Source organism: Copidosoma floridanum, unplaced genomic scaffold, assembly GCF_036245765.1.
Source record: "Copidosoma floridanum isolate Cflo_tuat_1 unplaced genomic scaffold, Cflo_Japanese_pri ptg000014l, whole genome shotgun sequence".
NCBI classification, from domain to species: domain Eukaryota; kingdom Metazoa; phylum Arthropoda; class Insecta; order Hymenoptera; family Encyrtidae; genus Copidosoma; species Copidosoma floridanum.
The window spans coordinates 4,009,377-4,028,766 of NW_028321891.1; the positions used below are offsets into that span (position 1 = coordinate 4,009,377).

At 37.5% G+C, this 19,390-nt stretch overlaps 1 protein-coding gene across 2 annotated transcripts; it reads left to right on the forward strand.

The window, feature by feature from the left end:
* Positions 1-571: 571 nt before the first annotated feature.
* Positions 572-14,396, forward strand: LOC106638178 (Y+L amino acid transporter 2). 2 transcript variants are annotated; one of them, XM_089591976.1, is made up of 12 exons: positions 572-905; positions 6,534-6,795; positions 6,882-7,128; positions 10,709-10,834; positions 11,365-11,503; positions 11,575-11,698; positions 12,026-12,226; positions 12,536-12,610; positions 12,692-12,851; positions 12,938-13,030; positions 13,190-13,248; positions 13,708-13,770. In XM_089591976.1, the coding sequence occupies exons 2-12, from the start codon at positions 6,535-6,537 to the stop codon at positions 13,708-13,710; spliced, it is 1,488 nt and encodes a 495-aa protein (XP_089448102.1). In that variant the 5' UTR covers positions 572-905; position 6,534; the 3' UTR covers positions 13,711-13,770. The 2 variants fall into 2 exon arrangements, with proteins under 2 accessions (XP_089448102.1, XP_023248532.2); XM_023392764.2 differs by lacking the exon at positions 13,190-13,248 and having other exon boundaries at positions 13,708-14,396.
* Positions 14,397-19,390: the final 4,994 nt, after the last annotated feature.

A 19,390-nucleotide genomic window follows, 5' to 3' on the forward strand; every position in this document is an offset into this window, starting at 1 on the left:
AAATATGATTTTAACGTTTCCAGAACATCTGTTTTAATCGAGAGGTAAAATTGAAGACTTTCTGCGTACTTTAGACATTTGTATTAACGCTATCCCCCAAAATCTGTTGCGATCGTTTGAAAATGCTTGTATCGAGCGATGAAATCGGAGCCTTTCTGGACAATCGTTTAGGGAACAAGGAATGTACTCTTCTACGCGTTCGAACCAAAGAAAAAGCGGTTGCTCCATAAATTATTCAAAGTTTTGAAAAAACCCATAGCTCGTCTGGAGAAAATTCACATTTTTTTTGTTGTTTTCTCAAAGGAACCCTTTGACAACGGTTTCACGCCCAATGAATCGAGGGAGTAAACTATAGATACCGCGAAGCATCAAAACCACATTTAAAAGCTTAAGAAACGCCAAAGCGTCCCCGAGAGGGATTGACCCAACGTGGACGCGTAAGTGTAAAATATAGTATATACTCAACGAGCCGCGCACGCGTGTTGCAGTGGAGAGAGTTGCTTCGTATAGGCGCTTCCGTGTAATAGAGAAATAGGGAAGCGACGGCGTCGCGTTCAGACTGCGGACGGACTCGGGCGAGCGCGCCGCGGCAATTCGTGGCTTGATGCTTATTCGGCGATCCTGATACATAGGGACAACCAGACTTTGTTGTACCTCCAGACTCCGTTGCTGGCCGTGTACGTTGTGATGGAAATTTGTGCGGTTGTCGTCACTGGAATTTGAGAAATCGAGCGGCGGGACCAGCTCATCTTTGCTTGGGGTGCACTACAAATAAAGTGGTCACCAAAAAAAAAAAAAAAAAAAATATATATTTGTGATTCGCAGTGTCGGACGTGTGTTGTATTGTACAGTGATTGGTTTTTGAGTTTCTTTCTGTTCCCGACACAGGTTTACTACCAAATCAGGTGAGTGCATCCTTCAGGCTTCAAAAAATAAATCCGCACTTCTTTCAACCGATGTGATATTTTTCCTATCCTTCGCGCACTCACTTATACTATACCCGAGTGCCCTTTGGGTGATGTCATTCATTTGTTGGCTGATAAAATTTTCCGAGCAACCTCTTGCTCGTTTCGTCAGTAAGTTTTATCAACCAACAATTTCCCAACGCGTCGTACAAACGGTTACAGTATTCATCGTCTTGAGAACTCACACGTGTGCAAAACTGCAAAACTTTTAAATAAAAAAAAAAAAAAAGAAAAGATCAGGTAATCGTAAAATTTACAAATCGTCTTTTACAATTCGCTCCAGTTTATCGGACGGGAGTAACGTGTGTGAAAAAAAAAAAAAAAAAAAAAAAAGAAAAATCCACGAAAATGGATAACCGCGCACGTGACACCTCGAAAGGTTAACCGACGATTTCCCTCTACCGTAACGTACTACCCCAAGCCCGGGGTGAGTTCACATGGAAATTGGAAAATTTTCGAAATGCCCGGCTACCGTCGGACTCGCCACACACGCCACACAGGCAAATGAAAATCCGACTAGTTTAACATGTACCATGTAACCGTGTAAACGCAGCCTTGTATATTTCCCCCGAAGCAAAAATCCATTAATATATATATATATATATATATATACTGATATAGGTGTCCTTTCACTAAGAACAGTGTATAGCAAACACACACCCCTGACGATTTCGCCAGCCCCTAGTTCCTATAGGTGCATCAAGTATACGTGTACTCGCTGACCGAGGAATTGACGTAGCAGTGGAGCAGTGACGAGCACGTGGATTATATGTATTATAAAAAAGAAAAAGAAAAAAAAAAAACTAGAGGGGATGGTCGGTTAAGGTTCCACACCCCCGTCGTCTGCGGAGGCGCCGACGGGGCCCACGTGGTCTGGATATTGATTTTCGCTGCGGTGCGCACGTACCCGATATATCTCGGCACAATCACGTTATACCTGCACCCTGTGTCCTTAGGACTCTCCTTTTTCCGCTACGGTGTACTTATTTATAATATCTTTGAAATGGGCCCCCTTACTCGGGAGGCACGTTTGCAGACACGCTTGGGACCTTTAACCGAGTCGGATAACGAGGGAAAGAGAAACGCCGTGGCTTCTTCGAAACTCGCTTGTTTCGTCCGAGACAGGGAACAGGTTGCTCGTTTTCGAGAATATCCGTCCAATTGTACAATAGGTGCACGTTCGATGGCCCTTTTTTTCTCATGCACAGGCCTTTAGAGGGTCGTTGGAAAAACGAAAGGAGCGAAATTAAGGGATTCGTTTTGCTCGGGATTGAAAAACATCGGGCATGGGGTGTCTTTTATTGGAAAAGTTTTAAGTGTAGGGAAACAACAACAACAACAACGAGGGATGTAGAGCAAAGGAAATAAAGAAGAAGAAGAAGATTGACGTTGGATCATAATCGGAAACAAAAATCTCACGAGAATGTTGATAACGATAAAAATAGTGCATCGGCGGTGTGGAGACAAAAAAAATATAAAGCGAGTCGAAATGAGTTTTAAATGCGAGGCAATGATAATCAGTGAGAATAACACGTCTATTGCTTTCTTTGAACGATAATATACTTACGCCCAACATTTTTAATTGGCTGTCGATAATTTCGATAAGAAAATTTTACCAAACGATGAGCTTTCGGCTCTTCTACAAAATGAAAGACAAAATAACACTCTCCCAACAGCGAAATCGAAGTCGTATAATTGTTGAAATGATACTCCACTGATCCTAGCATATATTGCAAAGATCGCAAAAGACACGAGCGCGAGGAATTACAATTGTAAATGCAATTGACGTAAGGAAGTATGAAATGTATGTTAATTAGGTTTTATAATTCAACGAGAGTGTAATTTAGTGGTTTTTTTTTTTTTTTCCTTTCTATCGAGTAAGGATAAGTGCATGCCAACACGTGCGCGCAGGAAACCGAACCGAGGATCGGACGATTTTCCGCGTGTCACGCCAACACCGATCCGTACATCTCTCGCTCCGCAAACCCAAATACTCTTCTCGGGAAATCAGTTGATGAAACTTTTACCCCTCTTTTCCCAATACAAAAGTCACTTGGACCCAACCTTTATCCTTGTAGCCATGAACGGATACAGACTGGAAAATCGATCGAGCCCCATGACGCAATACTCCACACTTTGCTCTCTCGTTTGCGTCAATATATAACTTTTCAAGTACTCAGCGTAGTCGTCGATGTACCTGCAAAAGTGAGTGCCGTGTACCAAACCAATGGTAAAGAAATTACATTTTTTGTAAGAGTCTTGAAAATTCAAAATTCAAACCAAAATTCAACTATTTTTTAAACTCTACGCGAGAGAAACCATAAAACAAATATTGACCAAAGTCTGTATATATACCGAGATACAGCGCGCTCAATCTCTCCGAGGCAAACTCTCGAGATGTAGGTAATTTATTGGTCTTGTCCTGATGTCGCTCGAGGCCCGTTTGAAATCGCGACAATTCAATTAAAACAAAAGCGTCAAGAGCAGCTGGAAAGTTAATCGGAAGGGGGGGGGGAGCTAATCCGACGGCAAGTAAACGACGCACAGAGTCCGTACAGGTGTATCCAATGTGCACCCAAAGAAACACGAGCTGGCAAGTATACGCGGCAGCGCGAAATCCCATTGCACGGTTAGTGACACCCGAGGGGGGGGGGTGCAAACGGTGCATCGACGCAGCAGAGAAACACACACACATACACCTTATCTACCTGCCCAACTGTGCAGTATAGTTCTCGAAGCAGTACGAATGCCGGCTCGGGACGAAGTACTTACCCTTCCTTACGCTTCCTACACCACCCCTTCGGCATACGTGTACCACTGCATGCTCTTTTAATCCATAGGGTGCTGTAGGGTGGAACACGGATAAGCACCTATAGCGGAGGAAGAAGCACGAGGGGCTCAGCTTATACATGTTTAAACTTTGCTTATACTTTTTACCTACGAAATAGTATATTTTCATCTCCGACGATAGCGGGAGGTATGTGGGTGTACAGGAGTTAAAGCTACGAGCACACATTTGTGCGCAATAAACTGAAGATTACACATTTTCCTCGATCAAAAGTATGTAGCAGTGGGTACTTCATAGTAGTCACATAATAACGATTGCGCGTGTTTATATACATATACTATCTCTCTCGCATTCATTCATAAAAACGTGGTTTTTAAAGCAAAAGCGTACCATGCACGCACGCGTGCAGCTCGGAGATGGATTTACGACGGAAATAAACACCATTATCTCATCTCTTTCGCAATCGATCAACCATCAGCACCCGAGAGACGCGAGAAACACTGTAACATACGTGTACGCATGCACCGTAATTTATTGATACATCTCCCCTTGCTCTTATCAAGCGCTGTAGTTACCATACGGCGATACGAAAAATAGCGCAGCCGCGAAGCGTCGATCGGATTTTTTTTTTGTCTTTTAAATTGTTTGCTTCCTCCTCGATTTCACGGAGTGTGAGGAATTGCAATAACAGTACACTTTTGGTTTTTATCGGCTTGAAAAGAAAAAAACGAAACGAGAGATACGCAAGGGATTCGGGTTATTGTGGTTTCCACGGTGATGTTGGGTACGTTTTTTTTTTTTTTTTTTTTTTCTTTCATTTGTGGTTGTTTACGGTGAATTTTTTTTTTACTGCATGTACATACTGAATAACTGTTTCAAGAAGCCACTATGGCTCTTACCGTACGCTTTCAGTGAACCGATAGCGATGAGTAAACATGTTCTTTATTGATATCTATACACGAAGAAAGAAAAAAAAAAAAATTTCATTGGAGCAAAAGTTCCAAGCCCTATTACTTATCATCAGACTATTTCTATTCTGCTAAAAGCAACAGCTGCACTCAACTCCCATATCGAAACTTGAGGAAAAAAAAGTACAATCACCAATTTGTTGGCAAAAAAGCTAGATATCATAGTTTTTTTTTTTAAATTCAGTTTAGCATAGAAAAAAGTTGTAATGATATAGATAAATAATATTCTTTGAACTTTTATCTTTTCCCCAAATTAAAAAATAATCCAACAAAGTATTATACAAGATAGTGCTTACTTCCTATCATTTTTTTTTTTTTTTTTTTTTTCATTTAAGATAGCACTTTTTTACCAGAAAAATTAATACAGCGACTTAATTCTTCGATGTGTCGGTACACATGAATAATCTAATAGGTACCGTAAGCAAGAAATACTTTTATTAATTTTTCTTTGTTTTTAGCGTGACTATACGAGGTCGCTTATCGTCTTGCGAGTGATTAGGCAAGGAGATACGTAATATGCACACACATTTGCACGCGCGCACACGCACACACACATACACAGATTTAGGTTTTTATAATCGAAGCAGTTTGTCTTTCAAAAATCAATTGTGGAGTTCCAAATAAAGTTGGTGATAAGGATGCACAAAGACCACAAAAATGGGAAAAGTAGTATCAATTATATCGATGGACGATAGCCTTGGAAAAGATTCGAATGGTCTTCTTGTGTTCTTCCAATAACTCAATAACCCTTACTGCGTTTTTTGTTTGGATATACTTTTGTGAAAGATTTAACTTGATTTTTCATATCTTTTAAACCGATCGCCCACGCGAGAAGGTAAAAAAGGAGCAGTCGTTTTACGACTCTCCTGATCTTCTGCCGAAAGAACGAAAATACGGAATCGAGTGGGCAAGAAAGCGAAAGAAGCTTGGACGGCTGAACCTGGCTGTTGGGAATTGATGGTTTCGAGCTTTAAGAAATAAAAAAAAAAAAAAAAAAAAAAAAAAAAAATGGGGCACAGCAGACAAAGCCCGGCAGAAAAAAAATCGAAAGTGCCAACGTTAAATATCTTTGACCTCCTTTAGGGTTGCAGGTACACACGGTTATCGGTCACTAAGTATATATATGCAGAGTTGAAGCTGATTTTCAATGCATTTTTCATTTTTTTCTCCCCATCGTTCCTCTATTCACTATGTCTACTTACATTACGAAATGTGGTCCTACGTAGTCCACAATGTAGGCGATTATACCTAAATTATGTACATAAACGTATTTATTGGAATTCATCATTTGTCATCATTTTTAATACGTTTTTAATTTCTAAACAACATAATGAAAAAAAATCAAAATTATATACGTTTAAATAATTAATAAACACAACAAGATAAATCAAAAAAATTTTTTAAAATAAAACTCAAATAGTTCTTAAACAATATTGTGGTCTAATGGCGTGATAATACTATGATGATAATAACGATAATACTGTAGTTTATCGTCACCTATCGGAGCAGAATTATAGTCAAGCAGCATTTTTTTTCTTTTCTTTTTTTTTTATAATCATACCTCTGCTGACAGCTTTGATGTTTGGAGTTTGAAAACCAAAGTTGGCAACCAAAGCGGGAAATTCTCAGGTGATGGTTAATCAAAGCCGCATTTATTGTAAAAGCGATACAAAACGTTGCGTCAATGTCGCCGCTCGAGCGAATTATTGAGCCCTTCCTTTGTCCCACACAACCATGTGCCCACCGCTTCCACCAAAAAATCGGCGAAATGTTTTTCAACCGACAGCTCAACTTTTCTTACTTTGGTTTCAGGATGTCCAAGTCAGGGAGCATAAAGAGCATAAAGAGCAGCCCAGGAGAGGACGGCGAGGTGAAAGGCAACTACGACCCGGTGGGCGCCGGCAACGATGAGATCAAACTCGAGGCGAAAATGTCCCTGCTCAACGGAGTGACGGTCATCGTCGGCTCGATCATCGGCTCCGGCATCTTCGTCAGCCCATCGGGCGTCCTCAAGTTCACAGGCAGCGCCAACTCGAGCCTCCTCGTCTGGACGATATCCGGCATTTTTTCCATGGTAGGCACACCCCCACATATATTCAACAATAAATTCACTCGGAATTTCGCTCTCCGATCATCATTTGTACTTATATACACCGACAGGTCGGGGCGTACTGTTACGCGGAGCTCGGCTGCATGATACGAAAGTCCGGGGCGGACTACGCGTACATCATGGAGACCTTTGGCCCGTTCATGGCCTTCATCAGGTTGTGGATCGAGTGCATGATCGTGAGGCCGTGCAGCCAGGCCATCGTCGCCCTCACTTTCAGCGTTTACGTGCTCAAGCCCGTCTTCCCGGAGTGCGAGCCGCCCCAGGACGCGGCCCGACTCCTGGCCGTTTGCTGCATATGTGAGGCTCTTTTTGTTTCTTGCCCGCGTGCGTTTGCTGGAACGAGTGCGAGATCACCCCCCTTCCCCTCCCCCTCCTTTCATTGTGATACGGTCTCGTTTGCAATGAGCTCTGATTGCCAAAGTGGAGTTTGTTGCTATATGTACCTATACTTCATTTCGGAATTCGGGTTAATGGCTCTTTACAATTTTAACCCCCCCCCCTCTGTGATCACCCGAGATATAATACATATATTTTCTAGTTCTGGAAACTTTCTTTCTTCGGCACTACTGATAGCTATTGTTGTATACGCATAGCTTTTACTGCAATTTAAAAGCCGGCTTATTTCCTCGAGGTCAATATATATTTATAGTGTGGCAACAAGTTGCCTTTTGTACTTGAAAAACGTAAGAGAGACGATACGACATCCTTTAGCAGTACGATGGTTTTAATTTTCTTTTTCTTTTTCTTTTTTAACAATGATATAGCAAGCTCTTGTTTAAGAGTTAAGAGATATTGATTTGTGAACAAACCTATTTTTTTTCTTCCCCCCCTTAGTTTTTTTTTATACATCTTTAGGTCGGGTAAAAAATTACTTCGATATTAATTTTTTTTTTTTTTTTTACTATTCCATGAAAGTGAAATATCAACATTGCCAAGAACAGTTCTTGACCGAAAAAGCCGATACAGTAAGTTGAATGAAATTCGATATATCAATGTGTCGTTTGATGTATCGAACACAATTTTTGCGCGAACAATACTTGGACAAAAGGTGCACGTAACCACACAATATTTGTCCAACGGTCGATGTTTATATTACCCAATTTTACTTAGTAAGACATCAAAATTAGTTTAGCGTGAGTCAATAGCGTCAAAGTTTTGATAACTCGTTCGAAAAATTTTCGTAAGACGGAGAATACGTGAGCTTTTCCCTCGTTTGTGGAGACAGCTTATAAGTGACCACTTCAAAAAAGATAACGAAATTTTCCATAAACTGAAAAAGAAAGTCTTAAATGTCTTTATTTTTTTAATTTTAGACACAAAACGTAGCCCAACGAAGATAAAAATTTGAATTACCTTGGGCAATGCGTTTGATGATTCGCATCTTTATTGAAATACACGTAATTGGACTATTATCGCATGAGCCGTTGATATAGTAAAGTTAATAAAAACCGCGCATTAATACACCAGAACAAAACGATACAGGCTCGTCATATTCTCGATTTACCTAATCGATCGGACAATAAAAATAACCATCATGCAGAAACACATCTGGCAATTAAGGAGATACGTGATTTTTTTTTTTAATTTACCAAATTACATTGGTGAGACCTCTATATATACGCTTGCTATAACATATATCATCCATGACCGAGTTGAGCCTCGCTTAATCCTTTTTTTTTTTTTTTTCACTATTCAGTGGTTTTGCTTGGCTTAGATCATTCAAGCTCTGCTGCAAGAAAAACATCGATAAATGTCAATGTTCCTCGTGCAGGTATTAACTATTACGTTACGTGCCATGGTGAATCATTCGGCAATGCAAACGTAAGGAAGACCTTTTTACGTTTCATCCTTCGTTCCTTCCCAATAGCTATGGGGTTCGAGGTGTTTCCTAGAAAGGAATAAAAAAAAAAATGTTCAGTGTCTATTCACCTACGTAAAATCAAAAGAGAAAAAAATCTTTGCTACGCAAAGCATCCGATAATTCCTTAAACGCCAATGTGTCCGTAGCTTCACGAAAATGTCGAGGGGCTTCGCTCATATAGGAATACCCAACGAAGCAAGAGCAGCTGTATGTATATATGTATTAGCATTCTTCACTTTTACAACTCCCTCGCACGTGCAACCGTGATCGTCCACACTCGAGCTCGCATACGTGTACTCGTATCACCCAATGAGTCTATCTCCTTTTAGGAAGTGCCCGACTGACGCAACTTGGCGACGAAATTTCAAATACCCGGCATTATGTTAAATAAATTCTAATACGTGTTTCGATTGTTCTCGCGCGTACGCGACGGCATTGTATATAATATCCGCATCCTCAGCAAAGTGTCGGAGAGTGCCGAGGCTGCTGTGTCTGCCGGGGGCTTTCTTCATCGAATTAGGTGTAATATGGCCGATTATATCATCCGTGGGGCCGCTGAATTGCCTCGTGCCTTTGACCAGCTGATGTACATTATATTATGGTGTATACTCTTATTCTTACGAGCAAAGTGTCGCTCGTCGCGCGCGCGGGAGTGACCTTTTGTGTCTCGGTACAATCGCGGTTTATTTTCAATAAGATGAGAAATGGATACAATATTCTTTTGAGTCACCCTTAATCACGCTATTTCCGTGCTGGTGCAGTCGAAGCTAAAGAATCACCGTAGTAGTACACTTTTATCTATTTATCCTCGATGTATAGAAGGGGCAACGACATGCACGAATTAGATATGAAAAGCATGACATTCGTGCTTTTTATTTCGGCCATGTTTACATACGTAATAGGTGTACGTACGCTACAAAATGAGCGTGACCGACATGTATAACACGATACATAATAGTTCAAAGAGCTGGAAATAATTTGATGGTAATTTAGAAGCGCGTGCTCCTGCAAGATATTATTCTATACGACTGCGCTCGAGAGAGGAAAAAGAAAAAAATATGCTCCACTCCTTTCAAAATTTTATTTGTCCGTCCTCGTTGGTTTACTCCGTGGATAGTTTGCCAAGTTATTATACTCAGTCCCACGATGATGAATAGTTGGATCAAATTTCCATCAATTAATGCGCCTTCGTTGTATCGTTATAAACGGACCCACACAATACGCGTCAAGATGATGATGGATAATTGAACGTTTCAATTAGAAAGTGAGAGCCGCCAATGTGGCGATGCAACTCGAGGAAGATAATGGGGGGGGAGGAAAAAAATATCCTCGCGCTTTTTGCGATCGATTGGCGTATAGTCAAGGCCGACGAATCGTAACTCAGCCTACTTTATCGTGATTTTGAAATTCCACTAGTCGGACGACTCGAAAACGAAACACCCCCATGCGGTACTTGGTTAATTTTCCGGTATTTTATTAACCCGCTTTTGGACTTAAAATCCTAAAAATCCCTTCTCACCTCCATCCGGATGCGTGAAATGACAAGGGACACGTATTATAATGTAATGTAAATATCGCGTGCTCCCAATATACGAGCCGGTCCCAAAGCATCACCAGCAGAGCCATTCTTCTATTCAACAAAGGCCCCGCGGATGCTCTTTGTATGAAAAATGGTCCGAGCCACCTCTCACCCGCGTGGAAAAAAGACGCATCCACCCATGTATTATCACACCGCGTATGTACTATGTACGAGGAGCTCTCGATCTTTCAATTGCCGGAAGTCAAGGTCAGTCAATAAGGCGCGTGTATGAATGAAAGCCAAAAGTATATACACGACACCCTCTTCCTCTATTCCCGTACAGCCATTTGGTGCCATTGTTCCGGGGTACAATAAGTTGGGCGCAGCGGTGGATTAGTCCCCCCCCTCTTCTTGGGTGCGATATGATTCAACCCCCTTTACATAGTCCAGTTATAGCCGAAAAAGCTCGTGTCAAATGTAAATTTTGAATATTTCAGGCATCCTGGCGTTCGTGAACTGCTGGGACGTAAAGTGGGCGACTCGGGTGCAGGACGTGTTCACGTACGCCAAGCTCTTAGCCCTGTTCATCATCATCGGGGCCGGTGCCTACCAGCTCGCACAGAGTACGTATATACAATGTAATTTTAATTATATTTTCCCAATTCACAGTCATGGTCGATCTATGATTGTACGAAAGCTTCGCGCGTTGAATGGTGCAAAGAACGAGCTTACCGCCGGAGCGACGGGTTACTGCTCTAGTTTCTTGGGAGAGCGGAGCCGGACGAGACAATTTGTTCAATCGGAAAGGTGGCCAAACGTACATATACTTACGTAGCGTTATACGAGTGGGCGCCCGAGCGTGCGAATTCAATACGACGAGTGTATATACACGAGCAGGGCCCTTCAATTGCTCCTCCGCGTGGGCCGTCGACGTATACTCGTTAGCTCTGCTCTTTCGGCCCCTTCTTGACCCTTCGATTTTTTTGTTTTCCCCCTTATACGCTTCCACTTCAAGAAATGGTATGTTCCCCGATGCTCGAGTGTATCATAAGCCTTTCGATCCCTTCGATTTTTTTTTTTTTTTTTTTTTTCCTCTTTTTCCCTTACTCTTCTACTTGAAGAAATAGTATTAGCCTTTCGGTTTTGTTTGAAGATCAGACGCAGCACTTCAACTTCGAGAATTCCGAAACGAGCGTCTCGCAAATAGCGCTGAGTTTCTACTCGGGCCTGTTTGCCTACAACGGCTGGAATTATCTTAACTTCATAATCGAGGAGCTGAAGGACCCCGTGAGGTAATTTTCATCATTTTTTCATACTTCCTCCGATGCGATTGAATGGGGGGAAAAAAATGTCTCATTTTCAGAAACCTGCCGAGAGCCATCGGAATTTCTTGCGCCCTGGTCACGGTGGTCTACGTCCTGACCAACGTGGCTTTCTTCACGACCCTCAGTCCGCAAGAAATTTTGGACAGCGAGGCCGTCGCCGTGGTGAGTTTCTTATAAATATTCACCGGCCGGAATTTTCCCGTCACCGCGAGAGAAATAATCACAACCGCTTGGCCGTCAATTTCATTGTTCTCTCTACCGCCAATTATCTCGCCATTCAAGCCGTTGGGTCTAATATGAATTTTTAATCACCCAAGAGACATTCTCTTGCGAAACCTACGCTTCTCCGTGTCTATAGTGTACACCTAATTACACTCTATGTACGCTCGATTGCCTATACGGCACTTTGACAAAAGTACAAGTATTGGTCGAGTGTGGGTGTAAGGTACCTCCTTTTAGAGTTCCATGGTAACGTAATTTTTGTTGCAGACCTTCGCCAATAGGCTGTTCGGGCCCATGGCTTGGACGATACCGGTGTTCGTAGCCCTGTCGACTTTCGGCGCGGTCAACGGCATCCTCCTCACGTCGTCGCGCCTCTTCTACGCCGGGGCCTGCGAGGGACAGATGCCAGAGATCTTGACGATGATACAGACCTCGAGAATGACACCCACACCTGCTGTGATTTGCATGGTAATTTTCACGCACCATACTTTGCTATCATTGTTATTACCATCGCATACCTACTATACGGCCACCTCTCCCCGGTGCCTTTTACTATACATGCAAAATTGACGTAGTCTGTAAAAATTAAAATGAGCGAGCGCATGTACTTATTTTCTCTTTTGTTCGAGGACAGTCGACGTTGTCGACGTAAAAAAAAACATCCCACGTTTTCCTAATCCAATGCCTATATTAGTACCTGCATATTATGTGGAAAATAGTTTTCGTTTTCTGTGGGAGAGAGCAACGATAACATTTTTATAAATCTTCGATTTTCAGGCTCTCCTGTCCATGATTTATCTGTATTCTTCCAACATTGTGCTTCTCATAAACTACGTTGGATTCGCAACATGGGTAAGCCGATCAAACGTGCAAACGGTCCCCCAACTCGACACATGTACATATATTGATTAATTAATTATTTTTACAAATCAGTTGAGCATCGGTGTGTCGGTGTTGTGCGTACCTTGGCTGAGGTGGGCCCAGCCGAATCTTCCGAGACCCATCAAGGTGAACCTCATCTTCCCATTCGTCTACATCCTCGCCACGCTCTTTGTCACCGTTGGCCCCATGATAGCCGATCCCGTCGCAACTGGTGATTATTTACATTTTTTTTTTCTCTCTCTACACTTTTCCACGCGAAATTTCTCAATGGTAACCCCGTCTCTATGATTGTCCTAGGATACGGATGCCTCATGATTTTCTCTTCTGTACCTGTCTACGTTGCCTTCATCGCCTGGAAGAACAAGCCGAAAATCTTCCAGAAAGCCGTCGGTAAGTCAATGCTTTGACACGCGTCTCGAGTACACTCTTCACGGGAGTTACATGATTAGAACGAGATGCGAAGCAAAACTATACATCAGCACCTTGAGTTATTTATATATCCTGTTTTTTTTTTTGTTTGTTTTGTTTTAAATCCGTTTATTCCTACAGGCGACATTACCAAACTATTGCAGAAGATGATGGTGGTTGTCGGACCGAACAAGACACAGGTTCAAAAAAACACGCTACATATACTACTCTAACCATATCAAGCATGTTATTCTTTATACTTTGATTCGCGGTAGAAAGTATCTGTTGATTAGTTTTTAGTTATATCATGTCGATACATCTAAATTTGAATCGACACTCGTTCGCATGTTTTTCATGATAATACCATACAAGTATAAAGTATCACCTAAGTCGATTCATTACTTTGTTTGTCTGAAAACATTTGTACTTTGTTTTTGCATGACACATTTAACAGAAGCATTTAACACTATACTTACACATAGGAGATAAAAAATTTCGGCTGTGAAAAAAAAAATTTTTTTATTTCAATTGTATATATTTTGAAGAAATGATGTGTTGAAAAATATTCAACTGGTGAAGTAAAGGGTTTTGTCGAGTATTTGTAGTTATTTTAACATCATGTGGCACAATTTGACAACGTTACTTTTGTTCTATTGCAGTAAATTTCACCAAGTTTCTCCAAAAAATTATCTTGGTGGTGGGCAAGCCGAAGCCTGCAACAGTTTAAGAAAAAGGATTTGAAAGATGAATCAACGTTTTTGCTATCGATGTGTTGTTGAGATTCGATAGCGTTGCAACAAGTGGAAACTACAAATCTATATTGCAAAATGGAGAACATAATATATGCGACCGGATGTCCGACATCAATTGTCAGCCACTGATTGAAGGAGGACAACCTACAGGTCAAATTTTAAGAATCAATAAATACGACATAAGCATAATTATCATAGCACGAATTCCATATTTTTAAGTCACTTTTGACGACTCTGTTCGAAATGTTCGAAAAAAAGGTTGTCAATGCAATAGCTGAAGAATAGCATCGAGATCGTGAATTTTCAAGCTGTGATCAACCTTGTTATTAGTATCGGAGAGTAAATAATTTTTTAAATTGTTGTCTCTTTGACTTTCCGATCGTAGAAATGATTTTAACAAGAGAATGGACGATTTCGATGAATATTTTTTAAAAGTTTTGATTATTTATGATAATCTTACTGTAAAGTGTCAGGCAATATCGTTCACGTTTCAAATAATGAATAATCAAACCATGAGATTGCCAATGATTATTTTTATTTCTTAATTTTTTACGGTAACAAAATTGTATTTTTTTTATTTATTTTTTTTTTTTCAACCAATGAATTGAAGATACTATTTTTTTTAAAGTAACTTTAGATTTTTAGTGAATATTATTTAGGCAAGATTTTTAGCTATGATCATAATATCAAATGTATTTACTACGTATGTATAATCATGTCGAAAAAAAAGACCAAAAGATTATCGTATAACTTTAGTGCATTTTGCCTAAAGTTTAGATTTTGCTTTTTTTACAAGGTAGAAACTGAGATTTTTAGTTCATTTGTAACTAGGTTTAATCATATTTTTGAATACTGCCACTTTAAGAAACTGTACAATAAAGCATTTCTGTTGCAAGATGTGAAAACAAAGTGCATTGTATGTTATAACAATATACGGCTTACACGTGCTTGCAATGCGAAATCGTCACATAATTTATCATCTTTGATCATCGTTACGCTATGTAACTTGTATACCAATTTAGAATCGAAACGTTCCAGATAATGTTAAGCAATATACATATATTTGTATATATAGATTTATATCGAAAATTTTGCAGCTAAGATGGTTCCCCTTGAAATGTTTGTTATATATTTTACTGTAGTTGATTACACTACAAATCGATGGCATCTCTTTTTTTTACATCATAAGTAGTAAATGAGTTCTATAATGTGATCATTAATTTCATTTTTTTACTCGATTGCTTTTTAAAAATTTTTATGTGAAACGTCAATTCACCATAGTTTTTTTACAATTAACAATAAATAAAAAAATATTGTGTACCAACAAATTGTTCATGTTAGTGCAATAGTGACTGAGTAAATAGTGACTCACGAAACAATCTTCATCATATCACAAAGCGTGTTTTTTATAAGCCTATAAAACTTCTGTAATTTTTTTTACAAAAGTAATGAACATACGTGCTTTATACCATAAAAATTTTAATTTTCCATTAGCATATCTCTAAATAGTAATTTAGATCTATAAGGAATATTTATCATTGATTAAAGAGGTTTGTGACTTTATTGGTTTTATTGTTAGCTGCAAATTAAATGAAAAATCATCTATTTTTTTTATCGAATGAATTAGTGGGAAAAAAAAGATATTTTTCTGAAATACATCTTAGGAGTGTTTGTGCGAAAAAACCTTTGATTAAACATAGTTGTACACAACTAATGATCATTACATATTTTATTCAATATTTTTTTACGCTCAAGAAGCAATAGACTGCAATTAAGTTGTTATTACAGTATTTATAAAGTTCATAGAAATCATCGAAGCAATAGTGGATAAAAATGGTCATGAAAAAAATTGCAAGATCTGATCCTCTGTTTGACCTTAAAAAATTAATAATTGTAATTATAGTATTATCATTCGTAAAACATACCATCAATGAAACTCAAAGACAATAATTCTTTGACTGATTGTTAGAATGCTAAAATATATCTCACGATATTTTCTATCGTAGTTATTTCAAATGTATGAAATTACAATTTTTGGTTAAATTTTTTAATAAAAATACGTATTTAAGGAATTCTTGATCAATATTTATTACAACTACGATTTGAATTATAGTTTAACACCTACTTATTACTAGAAGTAATCGAAAAAATTTTATATAATAAATGATTAAAAGTTCCAATTACAGCAGTAACACACGGATTTTTAGTGCTGTTTTAATTTGAAAAAATACACTAAAAATTGATTTTTCGGGGGTTAGGTAGCATTTCCTAAAAATTTCCTGAAATTTTTCCGGAAATTTTTCTAGGTTAACCCCTCGCCTTACGTATTTGGCAAAAAAGATGGTAAGAAAAAGGGAAAAAAGTAAAAAATATCAAGAACAAAAAGGCTACCTGAAATAAAAAGCATGAATTTTTGTACAGATGTGTACATGATACGTAAATATGAAGCCCGATTAAAACCTTATTTTTAACCACGACGTCAAAAATCTATCGTAAAATGATTTTCATACAAAGTAGCATGAATATATTTTGGATCAACTGTACACTGAGCATATCGGAATTGTAATAAAATTTATGTAATAACTGTATACAAGGAAAAAAAATGTTTGCTGATAATACATTTATGACAAAAAATGTAATTAAGAAAAAAATTTAATTTTCGAACGCACGTTGCTTCTCTGCTATACTCAATAAAGACAACGATTTTGCAGTAGCTAAGGATCTATTTACGCTTTGACAAATTGGACGAATTAACTAATTGAAAATGCGTATATACATGTTAATCCAGAGTAATTATTTTTCTCCTACTAGTTGTAAATTTCCAACTCTTTGTCTATAAATGTACTAAGAGAAATCACAAAAAAAATATCGTCCAATGTTAAATACAAAAAAGTATTGCAACAACAAACAACAAACATGTTCAGAGATCGAAAATATAGTTAAAAAATAACAGTGTGTGAAATAATTCAACCTTGTTTCGAATGTTACATGTGTATGTGTTTATATTTTCATGTATAAATATATACAAGCTATAAATATATGCTATATATGATACATCTGTTTTTATTTTCCTTTTTGTTAAGTAATCGATCAAACAAATGCATAAATGAAAATAACATTTTTTTGTTTTAAAGAGTTCGTTTAAATATACCATAAACAATAGGTTTAAAGTAATTTATTTTCATAATCACTCAACAAAATATAAATGTATTACCAATCATCAAATTAAGTTATCGTTTGTAATTTTAAATTGTTTATACTATATTGATTTTTCTTTGCATGATGCAAATTTCAGCGTACATTATATATTACATATATAAAATTATATATATATATATATATATATATATATATATATATATATATAATTATAAGACATGTATAAAGTTAGGGAATTGTTTTGCTAAATCAGGAACAAAATGATTTTTTGCTGTACATTTTGTTATTTTTTAAATTCACTTTATTCATTTATCAAGCATGTTCTTATTAAAATCGCACATCGTCAGTTATAATACTATTTGCGCTACGTTAGCACTCCTCTCTGTTTCCCTTAACTTTTTTCTCTATGATATTATCACTATCTTAGTGTCAAGTGAATATAAACACCCGCAAAATTTGACTATTTTGAAAAATTATCCTCACACTCTAAAGTAGTCATACGTAATTGGTATTAGCACATAAACAAACACCAAAGTGGAATGGTACAGATTCAGCTTCTCGTATAATTCTCTTTATCACCAAAAATCTCTCAATACTTCTAAAATAACATTTTGACTTTTAGTGACGAAGCTTGGAACTTCAAGTGACTTTAATAAATAATCTCTTGCTGTAAAAAAGACAGTATCAAATTTTTTTGACAAGACTGTAAGCACAAATAATTTTAAAAGTGTTATTGATGAAGTACTTAAACGTGCCATCGAATAAACTAAGATTTTTAGGAATTTTACTTTTTACGTAAATTATTTCATTTGCCATCAAGTTTTCCTCGGTCGCACACAATAATTTTAGTACATTATAAATATTACACATATTATGCAGCTGTTGAGGAAATGCTTAAGCAGTAGATACATACGCAACATTCTTCACTGAACTACATAAAAATATTTTTTGTAATTGTCAAAGTTATAAAAAATAATTTATCTCGATAAAAAAAAATCCAATCAATTAATCCTTCGTACATATATTTTCAGTATAGGATGTAAAATATATGTTACTCAATAAAATTGCTCCTGTGAGCTGTATTGTTTGAATTGACAGAATTGCTCGAGTCAAGAAAAGTGGCTCAAAGGAAAGTATAGTTTAGTTGAAGTCACTTTGAGCGAAAGCATTTGAGCTTGTGAAAGTAAATTTCTTATTATAATCAGACTTTGAGGTCGGAAAAAAATAAAACAAAGTGAAACGTACTAAAACGGATTACATCGTGTCGTACATCGTACGGAAAAATATTTTTATACATTATATTTTTACGCAGTGACAAATTACACACCTGCTGATCCATATGAATAATCGGATAATACAACAGCTCTACTCGCTTACGCGGATTTACTATAATGAGATTCAATACGTTGCAACTTGTGCAGTGAGTTTCTGTTACTTTGCATTTACCCTCCACTTTTTCACTTTCTTTCTTGAGCGTCCAATACATCCTTATCTACTCTTCACATAGCATTGTTTTTTTTTTATTTTTTTGTTTTTTTTTGGAAGAACAGGCTTTGTATACATACATCACTTTTATCTTACCAACTTGAATAGAATTTTTATTCTTGCATTACTATTTTTCGTCTCCTTGACTTTTTTTTCTTATTTTATGCTTCATCTTTAAGGGGACATTCTGGGATTGTCACAGCTCTATTTATTTGCTGGTAAAAGTTACAAGTTCAAAGAAGTACAATGACCATAAAGTTTGAACTAATTGTATGCTGTCTTGTCTTTGTAATCCAAGTCTCATAGTTTAAATTATTAATTGATGAAAGTATTTGAAAAAGTGCTAAAAAAATTAGCTGTTTGATTTACTACATTCTTACGACAATGATTCACAGGCAGTGAAATAATTAATTAATATCAAAAAAATTATCAGTTAAATCATTGTAAAAGTGGAGATACGCCTTTTAAAAAATTTTCTTAAAATGTAAAAACTTTTTTATTCAATAGTGTATTTGTGTAGTTTTAATTCATGTAAAACGTTTAAAAAGTAAAAAAGTTTGTAAAAATTACGTAATACGTTTCATTGTGAATTTTAAATGGTACGCGTTTATGCGCAACAAAAAAGTGCTAGTAAATCTCCTTACGTTTTTTTTATTTCTTTCATTAGAATTTATAAGACGCAAGTTACGGGAAAAAAATGAGCAAACATAATATCTGCATACAAGGCGCACGAATCTACAAGATTTAAGATAAAATAAGATGAGAACGAGGATACGCTTTGCATTTGAATTTTTTTTTTAATTTAATGCTTGTTTTTTTTTTTTTCGTCAATTTCTCGTAACCATACTCGTTAATACATGTACATGTAATGTATGGTAAACTATAAATTAAGCCAGCATCAAGTGCCGAAACAAGAAATTTTCACTGTGAAGAATTATTTTACTTT